At 48.1% G+C, this 17,421-nt stretch overlaps 1 protein-coding gene across 17 annotated transcripts in view; it reads right to left on the bottom strand.

The window, feature by feature from the left end:
• The window catches only part of FBRSL1 (fibrosin like 1), a 551,682-nt gene that overhangs the window by 52,557 nt on the left and 481,704 nt on the right, over positions 1-17,421 (bottom strand). For all 17 annotated transcript variants that reach the window (XM_087754449.1, XM_087754457.1, XM_087754465.1 and 14 more), the window contains one exon: positions 6,719-6,764. In XM_087754449.1, coding sequence (XP_087610575.1) covers positions 6,719-6,764 — 46 coding nt within the window. The remainder of the gene's footprint in view (positions 1-6,718; positions 6,765-17,421) is intronic.

The raw sequence follows: 17,421 nt of genomic DNA, 5'->3' as shown, positions 1-17,421 counted from the left end.
TGCATATATATGTTTCTGCGTGCCTCTCTACTCCAAAAACACATCCATGACTTGGATGCTTTAAATCAAAAAGCAATTTCAGTCTGTAATACTCAAATAAATAATTAAACACGTTTTATCTCCTACAGTATTGCTTCTATTCATTCTAATCCCACTGACAGGAATGCAGCAACATACCCCACATCCTTAAAATAACAAAACAAAACACAAGACACCAACCAGAAGGCCTGGAAATGTTTATAATTCAACTTTTCAACTCTCTTGGCTGCAGCCTGAAGCTACAAAGAAAGCTCTATGCTGGCTCACTTGGGGGAGACAAACCCGGAGATAGCTGTGCAAACCACACGGCGAACGGTGCAAGCAAAACCTGCCCGCTTGCAGGAGGCGGCTCTAACTTTGGGAGGCATACAGCACTCAGTTTGTGTTGAAGTTCATAAATTATCCACTTCTGCAGTCTAACTGAGTTTTACAAAGTTAAACAGACGGTGTGGTTAAGGTGAATGGTCTCTCCTACTTGTCCATCATATTTTCACAGACAGCTGCTATGGACGGGGATCGTTATATCCTGAACTACTAATAAATACATATAACATAGCTAACAGAGGAGACAGAGAGTACATTCCCATTCCCAAAGAGAAGGTTGAGAGCTTTCCAGGGCCTGCAAAATCAGAAAACTGCAAGAAGACTGGAAGACTGCGCTTACTGCACTAGTTTTCGTGTTTGGTTTTGTTTTGAAATGTGGCTAACTGGCTGTGACTTGGGTGCTTATCTCAGTTACCCACGCTGTTTGAAAATCAAAGTCCTCCTCCTTCTCAGGCCACTTTATAATGATATATATGCATATGCAAGAAAGCTAACGTACTCATTCAGGCAGTGCCAAAATTAGACAGAACTTTTCAAAAAGAGGAGGCTGGGATGGGCTCACACGCTGGATTCAGCAGTAGTTCAGGGTATCCAGTATTGCCAACCCCCCAGGCATTTACAAATCACAAACCATCTTTAAGACAAGGTTAAAACAAGGTATTTGGGCTTCTTTTTGACTGTCTGCTGGCTTTGAAGCAGAGAAGAATCAGAGCTCCAGGTTCTTCTCTGTAGCCAGGAAGACTAAAGTCTAGCTTAAAAAATGAAATTAAAGCTTAGATTTTTGTACAATCCTCTGAGGGCCTGGGTTTCATGAAAAACACAGAATATTGTAAGGCTGTGATAAAATCACAAGAGAGGCAACATCGGGATTAGAGCAGCTGCAGAGCATCCTGAGCGCTGCGTAAGTCATAGCAATGTGGTTGCTATCTAAATGCACGCATTACTTATTTTATTTATTATTACAGATGCTGCTGCGGAAGTTTTTGCATGCCTGTAATTATGGCGGACTCTTATCCAAAGATTCAGCTGTAAATTATCGTACCCCTCACGTTCACTGACCGTGCAGGTCATCACACACAAGACGGTGACCGCATCAAAACGTAACCAGAACCTCGGGATGAAACCGAGATCAGGAGATGGGATGCATCTCTGCTTTCCCTGCATCTCAGACCCTGCTGCGGGCCCCACGCAAGAAAACTGGGAAAATTCATGATCTCTCTCCTGACCTCCATTCACGTAAAACACAGCTAACTGCCTGACGGGGTGCTGCGAGGCTTGTTTGCCCTGTGTCTATGCAGACCTCCTTGTGACGGAAAGCCCTGCATCCCGGCACAGTAAGGTAGAGGCCCTGAAGGAGAGGTGAACTTGATGCAGGAGATGCTGTCCCGGCCCACACAGGGTCTCTGACCCTGACGCCTAGAGAGGGAGGCCCGGGGACAGGACCAGAGGCGAGCAGAGCACACAAGCGGCACGGCGAGCGCAGGAGACACGGGGCGCTCGATTCCCCTGTCAGCGCTGAGCAACCATTAAGCTGTGCTGCTGCAAACCTGCACCAAGCACGTTATTTTGAGCTCAGCTGCGTTCAGGTTGTTTTCTGCTTCACCGGGCACTTACAGGTTCCTCCTCGAGAGCTGACTTGCTGCCCTCCTGTCCTGCCCCTGCCCCACTGCCCCTCCTTTCCCCTCTCACCCCATCTCACAGTAATAACCATCAGTTTTTAACAGCATGTCCTACACTGGAGGCTGTGTAGTTCCAGCTTTTAAAATGATTTAGTGTGACAGTTTAGTGCTGAATTAAAAAAAAAAAAAAAAAAAAAAGGAAGAGAAGCAGGAGAGAGAAAAAGGAGAGACAGTCCCCCTAAGGCAACGACATTATGGAGCAGTGATCTCAGAGGAACAAGGGTTCTTCTCTGGTTCAGATGTGCTTGTCAGGGCTCAGCGTCGTCTCTGAACAAGAAATCTCTCTTGCTGGCCCAAGGCACAGTTTTGTGGTCAAGAGGACAGAAAATAAAGGGAGGGAACTTCAAAGAACCATAAGCTGCATTAGCCCGCTGGGGCGGGTGGCTGCGGCGCATCCCATGGCTGACAATTACGACCTGCACACCGAGAAAGCTTGCCTCCCTCTTGTCAGAGGGATAAGACACAGGCTGTGAGCTTCAGAGCTTTGAGGATCTGTACAGTTCATGATGAAAGATAGCACTTCAAAGCCCTCTGCCTAGAAACCCAGGGAGAAGGGAGAATGGAGGGTAAGCAACCTTTTTTTCCTGGGGGGTGCATATGCAGGGGAAGGATAAGACTTATTTTCACTGTCATTTATTATTGCTATGAAAATGAAGCCTTGCACTGTTTATGGAATCTCTCATTAAAAAGATCTCTTGATGAATCTCTTGATAAACATTCATTAATTAAGTCTCTCAGTGCACTTGGCTGACAAGCATTAGTCTTTATTTTGCAGAAGGGGGAAATCGAGTCATGGAGCTCAGTGAGCCCCCAACCAGCCCGGGGCAGAGCCGGGTCCCGGCCAGTCGCTCCGTGCCACTGGACAGATGGATTACACTGCTCTCTCTGCGTTCAGCTTGATTTTGATCCAAAGATAGGAGCAACGTACTCAGCTTCAACAAACTTCAAAGCCCTTGTCCCCTCGCTGCTGCCCGGTGTCCCCTGGGACCGCAGGGCAGACGTGGCTGTGCAGGTCTGGCCCCTCCATGGGCATCCTGGCTGATGCCTGGGGGTCCTGGACACCCCTTTCATCTCGCAGGCGGCACCTCCACGCCCACGGCCGGCCCGGGGTTATGAATGGGGACACCTGAGCTGCTGCCCAGCCTCCACTTGCTCTGCGATGGAGATTTTCCTCAGCAGAGCCCTTGGCCAACACTAAAGCCATTTCGGAAACATCTACTTCGAGAGATGCTTATTCCACCCTAACCCAACAGTGGCCCTGGGTTCAGAGGCTGGGGATGCAGCAGGTCTCCCGGGCTGCAGCTGCAAGGTTATTGTGGTAGAAAAGGTACCACCTCTCCCGCTTTCCCCGGCATTCAGCAGGTCTGGAGCAAGGAGAGGTGGGAGAAGGCTCAGCCGCCTCCGGCCAGACCCATCAGGGAAGCCCGCTGCAGGAGGGTGCCAGCAGCAAGAACGCAACACTCAAGTCCTTCAAATACAAGCTATCCTACCCACACACACTTAAAAATATCATCACAGCAGGCAGGCAGAGGTCCTTCCAGCGCCTCAGGGGCGAGCGTCCCTGCAGCCTCCCCAGACCCACAGTGCATCTGCCCTCCTGCCGGTCGCCATCGCTCCCTCTGCCTCCCACCCCTGGGGACAGAGGGCCGGATCCGGCTGTCGCCGACACCTCCCCGGCCCTGCCTGGCTCTTGCCCTTCACAAAGAGCAAAGGACTGGTGGGGAGATTCCTGGGAGAAAGGAGCTGCATGAGAGAGCAAACAGACCTTTATTATTTGTTTATTGATTTATTCACCAGGAGGATGTAACAACCGGCTCTCGGCAGCAAATGCCCTTGTAACTCTGCTGCAGTGACAAGTTGGCTGAACAAATGCTTTTCTGCATCAGAAAACAAAGGCCTGTCAGCACAGCAGATCAGGGATTCTCTGCTTTTAATTTTAATTATTATTTCCTTACACAGAGGATTTAATCTCCTCTTCTCCTTGAAGCTCCAAGTGCCCCATTTAGCCTATTTCACAGCTGTGACTACTGAGGTCACCCCGGGTCAGGACACCTCTCTCCCCCGCATAATAGCGACCGGTCCCTGAAGTGGACATCTATGCCGTGCATCTGTTGTTGCAGATGAACCGGTGTCAGAAGGAGGAGCGCGGCGGCTGCGGAGCCCCGGCGGGGAGGGGGCGAAGACAAACACCACCCAGAGAGCCCCAGACAAAAGAGGCTGCTCCTCCGGCCTTTTGTGGAGCTGTGAAATATGGTCAAAGGTTACCTTTTACAGCTGTTCCAGCCTCAAATAAGCGAAACCCGTCTATCTTTATACTTAATTGCATTGCTAAGCCGCTGATAAACTAGGACAGCATAAAACAAATATGCAGGGCCAAACACATCCCCAGGGAAAGTTTGTGGGAACAGGGGGAGTTGCACCAGACAACGAATCCGCTTTACTGTGTTTTAAAAGCCTGGTTACCTTCAATAAAAGCTATAGCACGGATAGTGCAGATTTGCTAGTTCATATCTCTCAAAAAGGCCGCAAGTGTTTACAAAAGAAGGGCATAGTGCAAATGCCCACGGGAGAGGATGAGCACGTGCCGCGCCACGCGTGTGCCCATCAGGAAACCATGCTGGGCTAATCCCCTCCCCGTGCAGCCACCGCGGCTCCAGCCCTGGAGAACACGGGCCTTAAATCAACGCTCTTATCTCACAAAAGGAATTTAAGCACAGCGCTTTGAAAGTCACTTTCTCCCGGCCATATGGCATCACCGAGCCTGGTCGCGTCGGAGCGGCGTTCATTTGCATGTGCGAGAGACAAATCTGGCTCTTGCATTGCGGGAGGGGTAACAGGGCGAGGGGTAGAATTTAGTGCTGTTTGGGTTTCTGCACAAAATCTCGCGGAGGCAAATTTCTCTCACCTCTCAACGCAAGTGCCAAACGCCGAGGTAGCCCCCAGCAGAGCCTGCCCGCGATCGCAGCCCGTGCCGGTCAGCAAGGCTCCACCGGTACAGGGCCAGGGCAAGAGAGAAGTCCGAAACACAAATCGTGATCTGAACCCAAACCTTCCCAAAGCTGGTAACGTCTACACCCACGGTAAACCAAACAGGAACAGGCTTAAGTCACAGGGATATAGACAGCAGGGAACACAAACTTCAAGACAGCAAATTCACAGGCATTCACACATTTAACGTCCTGATAGGGAGGTATTTTGAAAACTCATGTTGCTGAGCTGCTCCGTGATACGAAGGGGTGGGGTACCTCAGGCTTCAGCAGAAGGAGGAGCCAACAAAGCTGCTAACGCTTCAACATAAGCCTCTCCAGCAGATCTCTGTGCCATGCATTTATGCAGGATGGCAAGATTTTTGTTTTGCTGAGGCAGTGCCGTATGGGCAATCTGGTTTGCCTTAGCAGCGAGCCAAGGCTGAGAGAACAGAAATGCTCTTCCCCACCATTTATTTAAACTTCCCTCCTTCCCCCAGATAAAGCTGCACACTTTTGTAAAAATATCTGCAAATGTAATAACATAATGGGCTTGTCATCGGTTTCCACATTTGGCACTGAAAATCCGCAAAGCTTGGAAAGAAAGAGAACTCCTAATACTTACCGCTGCTAAAGAGTCCAGCTATAAACTGGGCCTGGATCCAGGTGATGGAGCACACAACCACCAAAACGCCTTTCCATGGCCAGCACCTACTCCTACACAACTGCAAATTACTCCTTTCTTGGCCCTCTTAAAGTAACGCACGAAGGTTATTTCATCACTTCTTATTAATGGGCCTCATCTCCCCTCTGTGGGGTATTTGCCTGTCCCTACAATTCATGATCGCTCTGAACTGATGTTATTCTGCAGCCCAGTACTGGGAACGCTGCAGAACAGCCGCACGACCTGACGATTCAGAGCCACGCCACCAACCTTCTCGCACAATAAAACAGAACCATTCCCAGCACAATGCTTTCCGTCACGTACCACACTTTGCCCTCTCCAAGGCTGTTTCGTCGGTATTTTTGCCCAGTATCCATCTCAGTGAGATTATGCCTGGGAACACATGGAGCTGGAGTAGCCCTGGTTTTACGGCGGCACCGAGCCCTCAAAGGAGGGCTTGGCGTATTTAGAGAGATGTCCCTGTACCTCCCAAGGGGAATCTGAACCGGCGCAGTCTCTTAGCAACACCCGGCACGTATCACAGGTAACTCTCAATTAATCGCAATAGCGGGAGCCGTGAGCCGAAACCCTGCAACGCGCTGAGCACCTTCCACCTCCTTTTGGAGACACACAGACACAAACGCTCTGCGTGCACTGGCAGGAGAGGGGTGCGCGAGCCCTTTTAAGGATAATACGGATAACACTGAAATATTGATTTGTTTAAAAGAAATGAGGATTTGATTGTATTAGAGGGAAAAGCATATCCCCTCCAGGAAAGGCTGACTTCTCCTTTGTCAGTAATCCCTCTCCCTAAGACGGTTGTTACAAATCTGACGGGGAGGGAAGAGCTCCCACCCCACACTGAGACAACGCAGCTCTGAATTTTAACTTAATCATCACAAGCCTGTAAAGCTGATCTTTATGACAACGTGTGTGGCAAAACTAAAGGCCCTGGCAAAACTGATGTCCTGCTATGCGCACAATATGGATTCACAACTCAAACCTCTTGCTCAAAGATAAGGAAAGCATTTCTTCAGGTTACTTACCTTTATTTGCTGCAGGGGAGAACAGCTTCTCAGAGCCTACAGAAGCCTGAAAAAGAAAGAAAAAAAGAGGGTGAGTAATGCTAAAGGAGAATTTAGGAAGGCTCGCTCACAAAAACACAGCTCATAAACCAAGTCGGTTATCTGTAGACCTGCAATTACACATTGCACCTGGAGGGTGCAATGTTGTGCCATTAAAGAATAAGCATGCATCCTACGAAGATGAAAGCAAAGCGTATACTAGTACTGTCCTGATCTCACCCAACTATATCCTCCTGTCTCGTTTATTTAGGCAGCCATGCAATGCACAGCTATTTTATCCATGATTCCTCATATAAAAACAAAACCAGTGAAACTGCTATCAAGCTGAAGGAAAAAAAAAAAAATCTCAAAGCCTCTCTCATTGAAAATAAGCTCATTTCTTGCTGAACATGCAAAATGTAATTTGTGTATTGGAAACACAAGTTGCAACTGAACACATCCGTATGAAAGAGGGTGTTATTTAACATTATGCCAAATGAGAGGTACATGCTGCTATGCACTTGGTTGAGTATGAAATAAAACGACTTCCTCCTGGAAGAAGCCCGTCTCCTTGCAAACGGGGTTGCACTATGCTGTTTGAACTCCACGGCAGTGCATTTGTGCTCCTCACAGCTCTGGGAAATAGTTAAAGAAATCCAATTAACCTAAACCTTGTAAACAGCTTCATGATAATCAGGGTCACTGGGTTACAGACAAGATGATAATGACAGACAGGGGAAAAAAGTCCATTCATCGTAAATAAAGCTTTTATGAGTTAATTTGATGGCTTCCTTCCCTCCCCCCGCTGATATCAAACAGTGAACCTATTTCAGCATAAGCTTTTCCTCCTCGCTATCTGATAAAATAGCAAGTAGCCTCTACAGAATCAAAGCTGGCCTGGGAGCAGGGAGCACGATCAACATCACTACCATCTACAAGATAGCTGAAAATATCATCAACGTTTTGGCACTGACTGCTGCCCGAATAAAATGGGGTGAAGTACAAAGCTGAAGAGCAAAAGATATTGAAAGTGAAAAAAGCCTTTCTCCCCTGGCTCTGCTTTAAAAACAATGAATTAATTCAACACATGGCTGAACTAAGTTGATTTTCTTTTTGATTTTATTGATTTTATTCTAAGGTGCCTCGGGAGATTTGCATGATAAAGAGCACTATGAATTGTAACACGTTGTTACATATTTTAAATGACGACTCAGAAGGAAAAAAACAAATAGTAAAATGCAAGAAGATCTGCATGAGATATAGTAAGAAGCAAGAAAGTGATCTATTGATGTTATTTCTAAGGAAAGTGGCACTGCAAGCACTGAATGTCTGTCTGAATGCAAATGCATAAAAAAGAGAGGGAAAACAACATGAAAAATACGTTGAGGCTGAGACACATAAGAAAGAAATTCTGAATCATGTCCACGACAAAGCTGCACGTGTAGCTGTGGCATGTATGATCGTTACACAGCTCAGCAAAAGGATCCTAAAATCTTAGGGAAAATCAGTTACCTGCACGATCCCTTCACTGCATGGATTAAAGAGAGGAAGAACCAGGATTAAACAAGGTTTTGCCTAGGCTGGTTTGCAAAGAAAGTGTAACAGCGTCACACAGCAGCAACAACAGTGGTGCATAAAACGTTTGACAGCCAACTCTGAATTTACAACCCATTGTTAAGAGATTTTTCACTTATAATCAACACAAAGTCACCACGGATGCAGAACACATCTGCAGGCTCTGGGAACTCACCCATACTAACAGCTTACACAAAGCCAGGATCTAGCCTCAAAGCACTCCATAAGCACTCGCACACGTGGCAGGTGGATAAATAAGATTCCCCCATTTTACAGGCAATGAAACTTCGGCGTGGCTTGCACTAAAGCCCAAGCAGTAAATCGGCAGCTGAGCCACAGATCCTATGTGCTGGTTCCTGACGCCGGGGTGTGGGGTGTGCAGCCCACGAAGGGAGCCCGCATGCCGGCAGCCTGCTGGGGAGAGCCGCCCGTCTCGGGGTGCCGTCCGCAGCAAGCCGCCGGCTGCCGGCCCCGCTCCGGCAGCAGCAGCCACCCCAGCTGGGAGAAGCTTTATGCTTCGCCTGGTCTGGAAAGTCCCACCGACACCGCTTTATGGCAACCACCAGCTCGCTCCCTTCTGCGTAATTCAGTAACGAGGATTTAATATAGACTGGCGCTGTTTAATCATGAGCTAAAGATCTCAGAGCTACAGGTCCAGACTATATAAAAACAACGTTTAAGGAAGTCAAGCAAGAAAATTCACTTTTAAGAGAAAGTAAAACACACGGATTATTGCTCAGTCTTGTGATATCAGTATGTGCCACCGCCTTCAACAATCGGAGTCAACATTTACAGAGCAACGTTTTCAACATCACAGCCACAGTTTACAGACACAAACCTTCACACCTAGGGTTTACAGTAACTTTTGCTCTCGCTTCTGGTGATTTCTAGCTCCAGATCTGAGCAGTTTTTGGCATGAGCACCATTCTGAAACAGTGAATGCCTGTGCTATAGGATATTCTGCGAGCTGCTGTAAAGGCAGGAGGGAAGCTGCGGGAGGAAGAGCCTGAATACATCATTCAATGCCATCAGTCACCCTTTAAAGGAAGCATACAATAAAATCTATGTGTCTGAGGGAGCCCACTAATGAGTGAAAAACCCAGCAAACCAACGCATCTGCTAAAACGTGTCCCCTCCCAAATCTTCTGCTGTTTCAAGCAAATCATTTGCATATGTTTAAGAAGGGATTAAAAAAAGAAAAAAAAAAGTGGAAATCTTCCCTTGTGAGCAAAACCAGGCATTTGGAGTCCTTTGTGCGGAAGGGTTCAAGCCATCCCAGGAAATCACACTTTTTTTGATTACAAAATGAAACTAGAAATTTCCTTTTTCTCCCCCCTCGTTGCCTTCTGCCCGTCTCCCTCTGAAGGGCGACCTCGGGGCCGAGGGCAGCTGGAGCAGCTCCACGCACCCCTCAAGTCTTTCACTGCCCCCAAATTCCTTTTTGTTGCTGGGTAAGGCAGCGAGACCTCCCCGGCCTGCGGCTCACAGACGACAGACACCGCTACCCTTCCTTGCACATTTGCTGCTCCTCTCCCTCCGCCACGGAGCACCGCGGCAGAGCCCAAGACGGGCACGTTTTCATAAAGCTGCTGCTTGCAAAGTCCCACCCTCACCCCCAGTAAGGACCTCTGCATTTTAAGCCCATCCATCAGCTGCCCCAAAAGCGAAACACACCCCAGTGATTTCAGAGAGCAGCACAGTCCCCGAGGTCGCCTCTCACCGCTGGAACTTCTCAGACCCAGCACCCTTCTGATGACACGCCAAGATCTGCACCAAGCCTTGCAGGTCCCCCTTTGTGGTTTATTCAACAAAGTTAGCAATGCTCTGTCCCATTTTGATTTTCTTTCTTTTCTACAACAGATCTAAAGGGGAAAATGTCTCCACCCAGCTCTGTGACAGTGTGAAACCTGGCTGAACACGCTGCAGAGAAAAACAACATTTCTACCGTTTTCTGCTTTGCGAAGAGCAAGCGGAGGAGTGGTGCTCCAGCCCCTCATCCTTCCTCCCCCTGAACCTAGCACATATAAACACCGATTCAATTTTCAGCACCAAAAGCTTTGCAAAGGCAGCTTTTTCCTCAAAACGTAAGGCGGTAACCACGAAGGAGGTAGCACGCCCTCTCCTCTGAAGGCGAACAGTGAGACATGATGAAGTCCATGCCTCATTCATCCTGGTTCCCACTAACCCAGGGCAGCCGAAAGGTGTAAGAGCTCCTACAGATTAATAATTTAATGATTATACATAACAGAACAACATCATCTGACAGAGACAGCATTATAAACTATGTCAGGCCTCACAGTAATTACTTTTTTCCCCCTTCCTTTCTCCGTCGCCAATAAAATGGCTAACAGGGAATAAAACCGTTCCTTATCACCCAGACCAGAAGCTCTGCGGATCTTCACGCAGCCCGCTGGAGCGCAGAACGCCGGATCCAAGCCTGGTACTTCAGGCGCCTGATCACAAGACATCGGGAAGTTGCTAATTACGGCTGCAGTTCTGGTTCGCAGGGAGCAAGAGCACGTGGTGTGCGGGACCTGGTAGGTACGTTTTGTACAGGGCAAAAGCCAAGCATTCCCTCCAAATTTGAGTCCAGTATGATAGGCAGGAAAATACGGTTTATATTTTATTTCTGGATGGCTGCCTATCTTCTAGACAGCCGAGAGCCGGTCTCAAGAGACTGTTTCACACCATTACTGAACTCAGCAAGCACTAAAAAGCTCTCAAGAAAACCCTTCTCCAGGAGATTTTCAAACTAGAAGTGTTGGATACGCTTAAAGAAAACGTTCAGCATAAAGCACGGACACTACCTGAAAATCTGGATCAATGTTCATTCTTCCCTTTGATCTGTTTCCCCTGCTTTTACCTACCACGCCGATGCCACTTGATCACTTGTCTGGCGGAGAATTTCAGGCTATGTCAGTATTGCTTTACTAGCTTCCAGTTGATTCCATAAGTCCTTCATACCAGACCCCTCCGTTCAGTAACACGAGAACAATAACGAAAACAGGAAGGTATTGTTTGCGTTGTGATTATTCTATAGGAAATGGAAATTGATACATATGGGAAGGTGCAAGAGGAGCCTAGAAATCACACACACACAAAAAACAAACTAAAATTCACCCTTAAGACCAAGAAAGTATTCAACACATTCCGGGATACAGCAGCAACCCCTGGTAACGCTGCCTGCATTGTGAGGGGAGGTTTCGAGGGAACCTACGGTCTTTTCAAAACCAGGATGATTTTTGGAGGGAAATCACAGCTCAATTAAGAAGACAAAAGGAAAGTTAGACCTGCGAGTCAGTCATTTCATGCACCATCACAGGAAAAAAAGCTGGAGTAGCAAGTACACAAACTACCTTTTTGCGACACCTTCTAGGAAAGCCCAGCAGTGCGGTACGCGGCTGGCTGGGACGGAGCACAGCCCAGCTGCGTGAGGGGTTAAGCAAGGGGGAACAGGATAAGGATACACGCTGGACTTCTACAAACCCACACTGCATTTCGTGATTATCGCCTGACAGCAGAGGTTCACCCGGCCCCTTCCCTCCCGAGACCTTCACGCAGAATTTATAGCCGGGGCTTTCAAGGGGGCTCAGCACTCAGCAGCTGCCCTTGGGGCACCAATCCGACCGGAGCTACCGGGGATGGAGCATTTCTGAAAATCCATTTAGATACTGGAATGGTGACCAGGTTGTTCTGAAAAAATCTAGTTCCAGCTGATGGTCAGGATCACTGATGAAATTCTGGCTATTGATGTCCAATGCAAGTAGGAACTACTAATAAATAATATTCCCTAAGCACGAATGAATGCCGGACAGATCTCCAGCTTTCTAGCAACAATCCTAAAATTTCAGTTGTGCCTTTAGCTACACCATAACATGCCACGGTGGAACACGCAGCACCAACACCCCGAACAAACAACTACTTATTGAAATGGCAATGCCTTAAATGCCCCAGATACTCCTAGTTCAATTTTGATTCAAGGCCACGTCTGGAAGGTACTGATGCATCTTCCGTATCTTGCATGACAGTTCACTCCACGGAAGGTCCACTAGAAACAAAAAGCTTCTTGGACTGTACTTTCATGCAGCCACATACTTGTTTAGGTTCCCACCTCGCATTCATTTAGCACATGCCTATTCCGTACTGCTACGCTCCTGGAAAGGGCCTTTCACAATGCACTCCTCTCTTTGTCACCTTTTCTTCCGAGAATGCTGATTTCTCTCAGCAGTTTATATAACCACGACTATTTTTTGCAACAACCCCTTTGAGAAGCTAGCACAAGTCTGGGAACAGAGAATTAAATTAGGCCATAGAGAGCCTAGAAGCCAAGATCACCGGTCCCAATTCACCACTGAATTACACTGAATTTACATGATGGCAAACGGAGAGCAAGGCAAAGTGGATGACGACTGGAAGGCACCGAAGGAAACGCTGCGTAGACAGTTTGATTCAGTCAGCGCAGGGCAACGAGGAGCCAAGCCCATTGCTTCTCCACAAGTTCAACATTATGGTTTTGGTTTGGACCTTCTTTTTTAGCAACGCAGTGATAAGCTTAAAATAACACCATTTTGAATCCAGAGCACATTCCTCATTGTTTTACAACCATTTTGGGATAGATCAAACTAGTTTAGATTAAGCAACAACTGTAATTCTTAAACACAGGCTGCTGCGGTCCGTCGGCTTATCGCGCAGATGTGCCTCTTACCGTGACGAAGGGCAACCTAACGCTGGAGAGCAGCGGGGTGCCTGACCTCCAGCACGGCTGCTCTCAGAGCCTCGGGGCACGGGCTTGCTAACTCCTCTTCCCTCTCTTCTCAACCCATCCCTCCAGCCCCCAGAGAACGGCTATAGCCCGGAGTTTTCCCCTTCCTATTCCCTCCATTAGCCATGCTTTATGATTCATCTTCCTCTGAGCAGTTGCTGCCTCCCAAAGGAAAAGATCAAACTCCCTCTCCTTCCCAGCTCAGCTCCAATAAATAAATAAATACATGCACTGAAAAAAAATTTAGTAAAGGAGGAGAAGGGAGGAAGCTGGGGAGTTCCTGGGCCTCACCAATGCTAGTTGTACAGCTGCAAAAGGTCCCTCAGCTGTTTGCAGAGACACCGACCAGAAAAGAACATTTCCAGCTGTCCCTCATTAAACCCAGCCAAAATACTTCATGTTGTTGCGCCTGCATGTCCTAATTTAAATTAAGGTGCACTTGGTCTGTATCTCAGTATCCTCCTCCCTCAAACCTCAGCTCCCAAACTGCTACCAAAACCTACCTTGATTTTACACTCCTGGCTCTTGGCTGTTCTAACCAGCACTGGTTTCCCCATTAATACATGTCTGTATGCTCCATGGCCTGGCTTATTCCCACCAAGCAAGTGCCAGCTGTGGTTAGCAGGAAAAAAAGAAAAAGCAGAATGTGAAGTAGATGTTGCTCTTCTTTTTCTCGCACTGAGTTGTTTTTACTTCTGTGCTGATGGACAACGCCATTGACTTAGCTTCTGGGTACTCTGCTCTACGAATGGCATCCAGAGGACAGTCCTCTCCCGGCGTCCCACCGCAGGTCAGAGGCAGCAACGTGTCCATGTTAAGGGCAACCCATACACGCCCCAGTCAGTGAAAAACAATTCTCCATGATACACTTATAAAAGGGCTTTGTGCGACCTGTTTTTAAACATCTCGGACAACAGAGATCTGATGCCTCTTCCTGAGAGCTGATCCCCTCCTGAACAGGCAGGCTTTTCAGCCTGGACTTCCACATTTACAATTTTTCCACTACCCAGACATTGACTTAGGCAACCACCGACTTGATTACCGATTTAGCTTTTGCTGCCAACGTAGGGGAAAACCTGCCTACAAATACTAAAGGTTGGGAAGGCTGTGTAACATACTACTACAGTAGCTTGTATTATTGTCATTACGGCTTGCAACTATCTAGCCAGGCTATCTGGCTGGGATACGGGTTTTTATTTGCACTAAATCAAATGGAAAGAAGAGCGCGCTCTTTGCAGAACTACCTAAAACTTCTTATAATTCAAAGGCTGCGTTGTGGGAAGAGTGACGGGGGAGAGCAGGGACTGCACTGCAAATGACAGGTGGCAGACTGTTGTTTGGTACCCACCAAATTACTCTGCTGCTCCCAGGGCTGCCTTGGCATTTCATTATCCCAACTCTCTCCTGGAAGGATGCGGACATAAATTCACACCTCATGTCCTGGTTTCCGTCAAACTGAGTAAGAGTGCAAATGCTGGCACCAACTGGGAATGCCAAGCAGGGCTTGGCACGCTAGAACAAACTCTCAGCTGTGGTCTTTGCCAGCTACCTGCATTTATCATTGTAATGGCCTGCCAGACAGGACTTGGCAACCGGCAGCGGAGGGCGGGAGGAGGAGGGCCAGGCTCCGCACTGCCAAGCAATTCATTCCTGTAGCTCCTGCCATCGCTGTACCAGCAGGGCAACCTTCATTTTATTTTATCTTTTAACCAATTATGTGTCACCCAAATCCCACCTGCAGCCTTCTCCAATACAAATGGCTATAAATCACAGTTCAGAGACCAGGAGGGTTTTGCAAGACATTTGATTTCATAAAAAGGTCACTGTCTGCCGGAGAATTGCTGCAGTTCAAAAATGTACTGAGGAACAACCTGCATTGGCAGACAGGGAAGGAACCACTTCCATGCTCTGTTGCGTGTTGTCAGATAATATTAGAAGAATTAGGGAGGCCAACAATGGCAGAATCATTAGGATTCAGCTGAACCAAAGAGCTGATAAAAATTCAGTGAAATATCTCCTTTCAATTTTTGAAAAAAACATAATCGATTCAATAAAAAAGGGAAAATTGCACGAGCACGCTAGAAACATTCGGCACAACCACCTTGAACAGGTAAGCAGAATACAAGCCTGTCATCACTGCAGCCCGCGCCCATCTGCCGAGGTATTTCAGCGCCCAACGCCACGCTTTGCTGTTCCTCAGAGCACTGCAACAGTCCGTGGTCTCAGACCTCTCAGGATGCTCTGCTGTTCAGGGGAATGCTGTCTTCTCATTCATAATCCATACGCGGGATATGTAGCGGACCCTGTATAGCGCTTTATGTGAACATCACACAGCAAACACTTGGGGACGCTCAAAAATCATTTGATACTGATGCTGTTCTGGACGCCCTCTGTGTCCATCCCTTTTTTGCAGGTGACACGTCCTGCCAGACAGCCCTCTGCCAAACCAGAGGCAAATTCTCTGACAAGGATCAGGCTAACCGCAATAAACACACAAGAGAGAAGATTGCGGCGTCCTCCTAGCCCGGACCGTGACGTGCCACACACGGACATCCCTCCCACAGAAGTTCCCAGTTACGGATGCGATCCTGACGTGGCCCTTTCCCGGGCTGGGGGTCAGGGAGCTCATCAGGAAGGCGGCTCTTGTCTGCTGCTATTGAAACTGGCTGTATTACCCACAGCAACCTCAAAGGAGTGCCTCTGCAGAAGGCTCTTTTGTTGTTGTTGTTTCTAATTCACTGCTCCAAAATATTTCTTGGCTGCATCCCAGGGCTGAAGCCTTATCTGCCCATCCCCCCGGCAGACACACAGCAGCTGCGGAGGCTTATCACGGCTGCCTGTCCACTGAGTTTACAAATTAACACCCTATCGAGGCTGCACGAGGGCTGATTAATCAGAGAAAAGCAGTCTGAGGGCCTTTATCACCGTAAGCGGCTGCTGGGAGAGAAGTCACAAATCTCTCAGGAGGCCGGAGATGCCTTACAAATGAAAGAGCAGGAGGCCGGAGAGGAGGAGGGCGCAGCGGCATGGGAAGCCGATATTTTAGAGATAGTGGCGGTGGAGGTAATGGAGCAGTGGGAGGGGGTGAGCTGCAGGCAAACGCCAGTACATTATGACAGCTAAAAAAAAAGATAATTAACAGCCTATACCTCATGATTCTAGCTTTCCCTCCCCGGGCTATAATTTAGCCTATTGCTCCTTTGCTCCAGAGGACAATAAACATTTATTATGTTAAACACATAACTGCGCCACACAAAAGCACCGCTCCTTCCCAGGTCCACTCCTTTCACAGCTGTGCAAGCCAGGAGGAGGATGGGGCTCTGAAGTGGGCTCCCCTTTCATGCAGAAAACGCCTTGGTTTGGAAACAAAACGCATCCCTGGCTTCACCCGAAGCTGCAGTGTGCTGGGTGCGTTCCTACTGAACGTGAAGGCAAATCCCAAGAGACGGAGAGCTGTTAGACGGGTCCGCTGGCCCCCAGCATCTGACACCCAGTGTCAGGATGCACCTGGGCGCGGGAGCGTCGGTGGTCTGGAGCAGCTCCTGCTCTGCCTGCGGCGATGGTGCGGCTCCAGCAGGCCTCACCACCTAAGAAGTCGCTCCTCTTTTTAATTCAGCAGCCTCACTAAGAGGTTTACTGGGAAATTTTCAATCCCACCAGAAATACGTGTAGGAATGTTTCTTATTACAAGATGAATATTACAGTCGCGTGAATCGTACTGCAGCAGCGCTGGTGCTGGCCCTGCCCCTCCGAGCGCTTCATCCATTTAGGAGATGTGCCTGCTCTAGCGGGCTACGGCTCAGGCACTGCTCCTCCTTTACCTCCGTGCTAGTACCTGCTGCAGCGCTCCAGCTTCGTGCTTGTGCCAGCACAATGCGAAATAATTATAAAGACCAAGGGGACTCACACTGGAGATTTAAAAACTAATACATCTTTAAAGGAAACCAAATTGGGCATCTGTCTACATTTGTCAACATTCATTTGTATTTTTAAGTTTCAAGTTTAATCCTTCCGACCAAGACACAGCTGGATTTTTCCTTTAAAGTGTAACATATATGCAAGCTGAGATTCTCGTGCAGCAACATGACTCCAGAAGGTAAAACTTTAAGAAAAACGTTACCAATGTGAAGACATTCATAAGCAAACACTGCAACCACCTCCTGCCCAGTCCTTTCTAGTAACCCACCAGTAAACAATTCAACAAATAACCTCCGGATAAAAATGTCATTCACTGCCGCTTTACCACCAACAGCGCTGGGCTTGTGTGTGACCTTGGGGAACATCCATTCCCATTTTGCCCCCAGAAACTGTAGAAAGACAGAAGAGGACTGCCACAGCCTTACTGAAC

The sequence above is a fragment of the Nipponia nippon genome, unplaced genomic scaffold (genome assembly GCF_047370975.1).
Source record: "Nipponia nippon isolate SJK-2023a ecotype South Korea unplaced genomic scaffold, ASM4737097v1 scaffold_18, whole genome shotgun sequence".
NCBI lineage: Eukaryota > Metazoa > Chordata > Aves > Pelecaniformes > Threskiornithidae > Nipponia > Nipponia nippon.
Note: the sequence above shows the minus strand (reverse complement) of the source record. Positions and strands in the feature narration are given on the sequence as shown.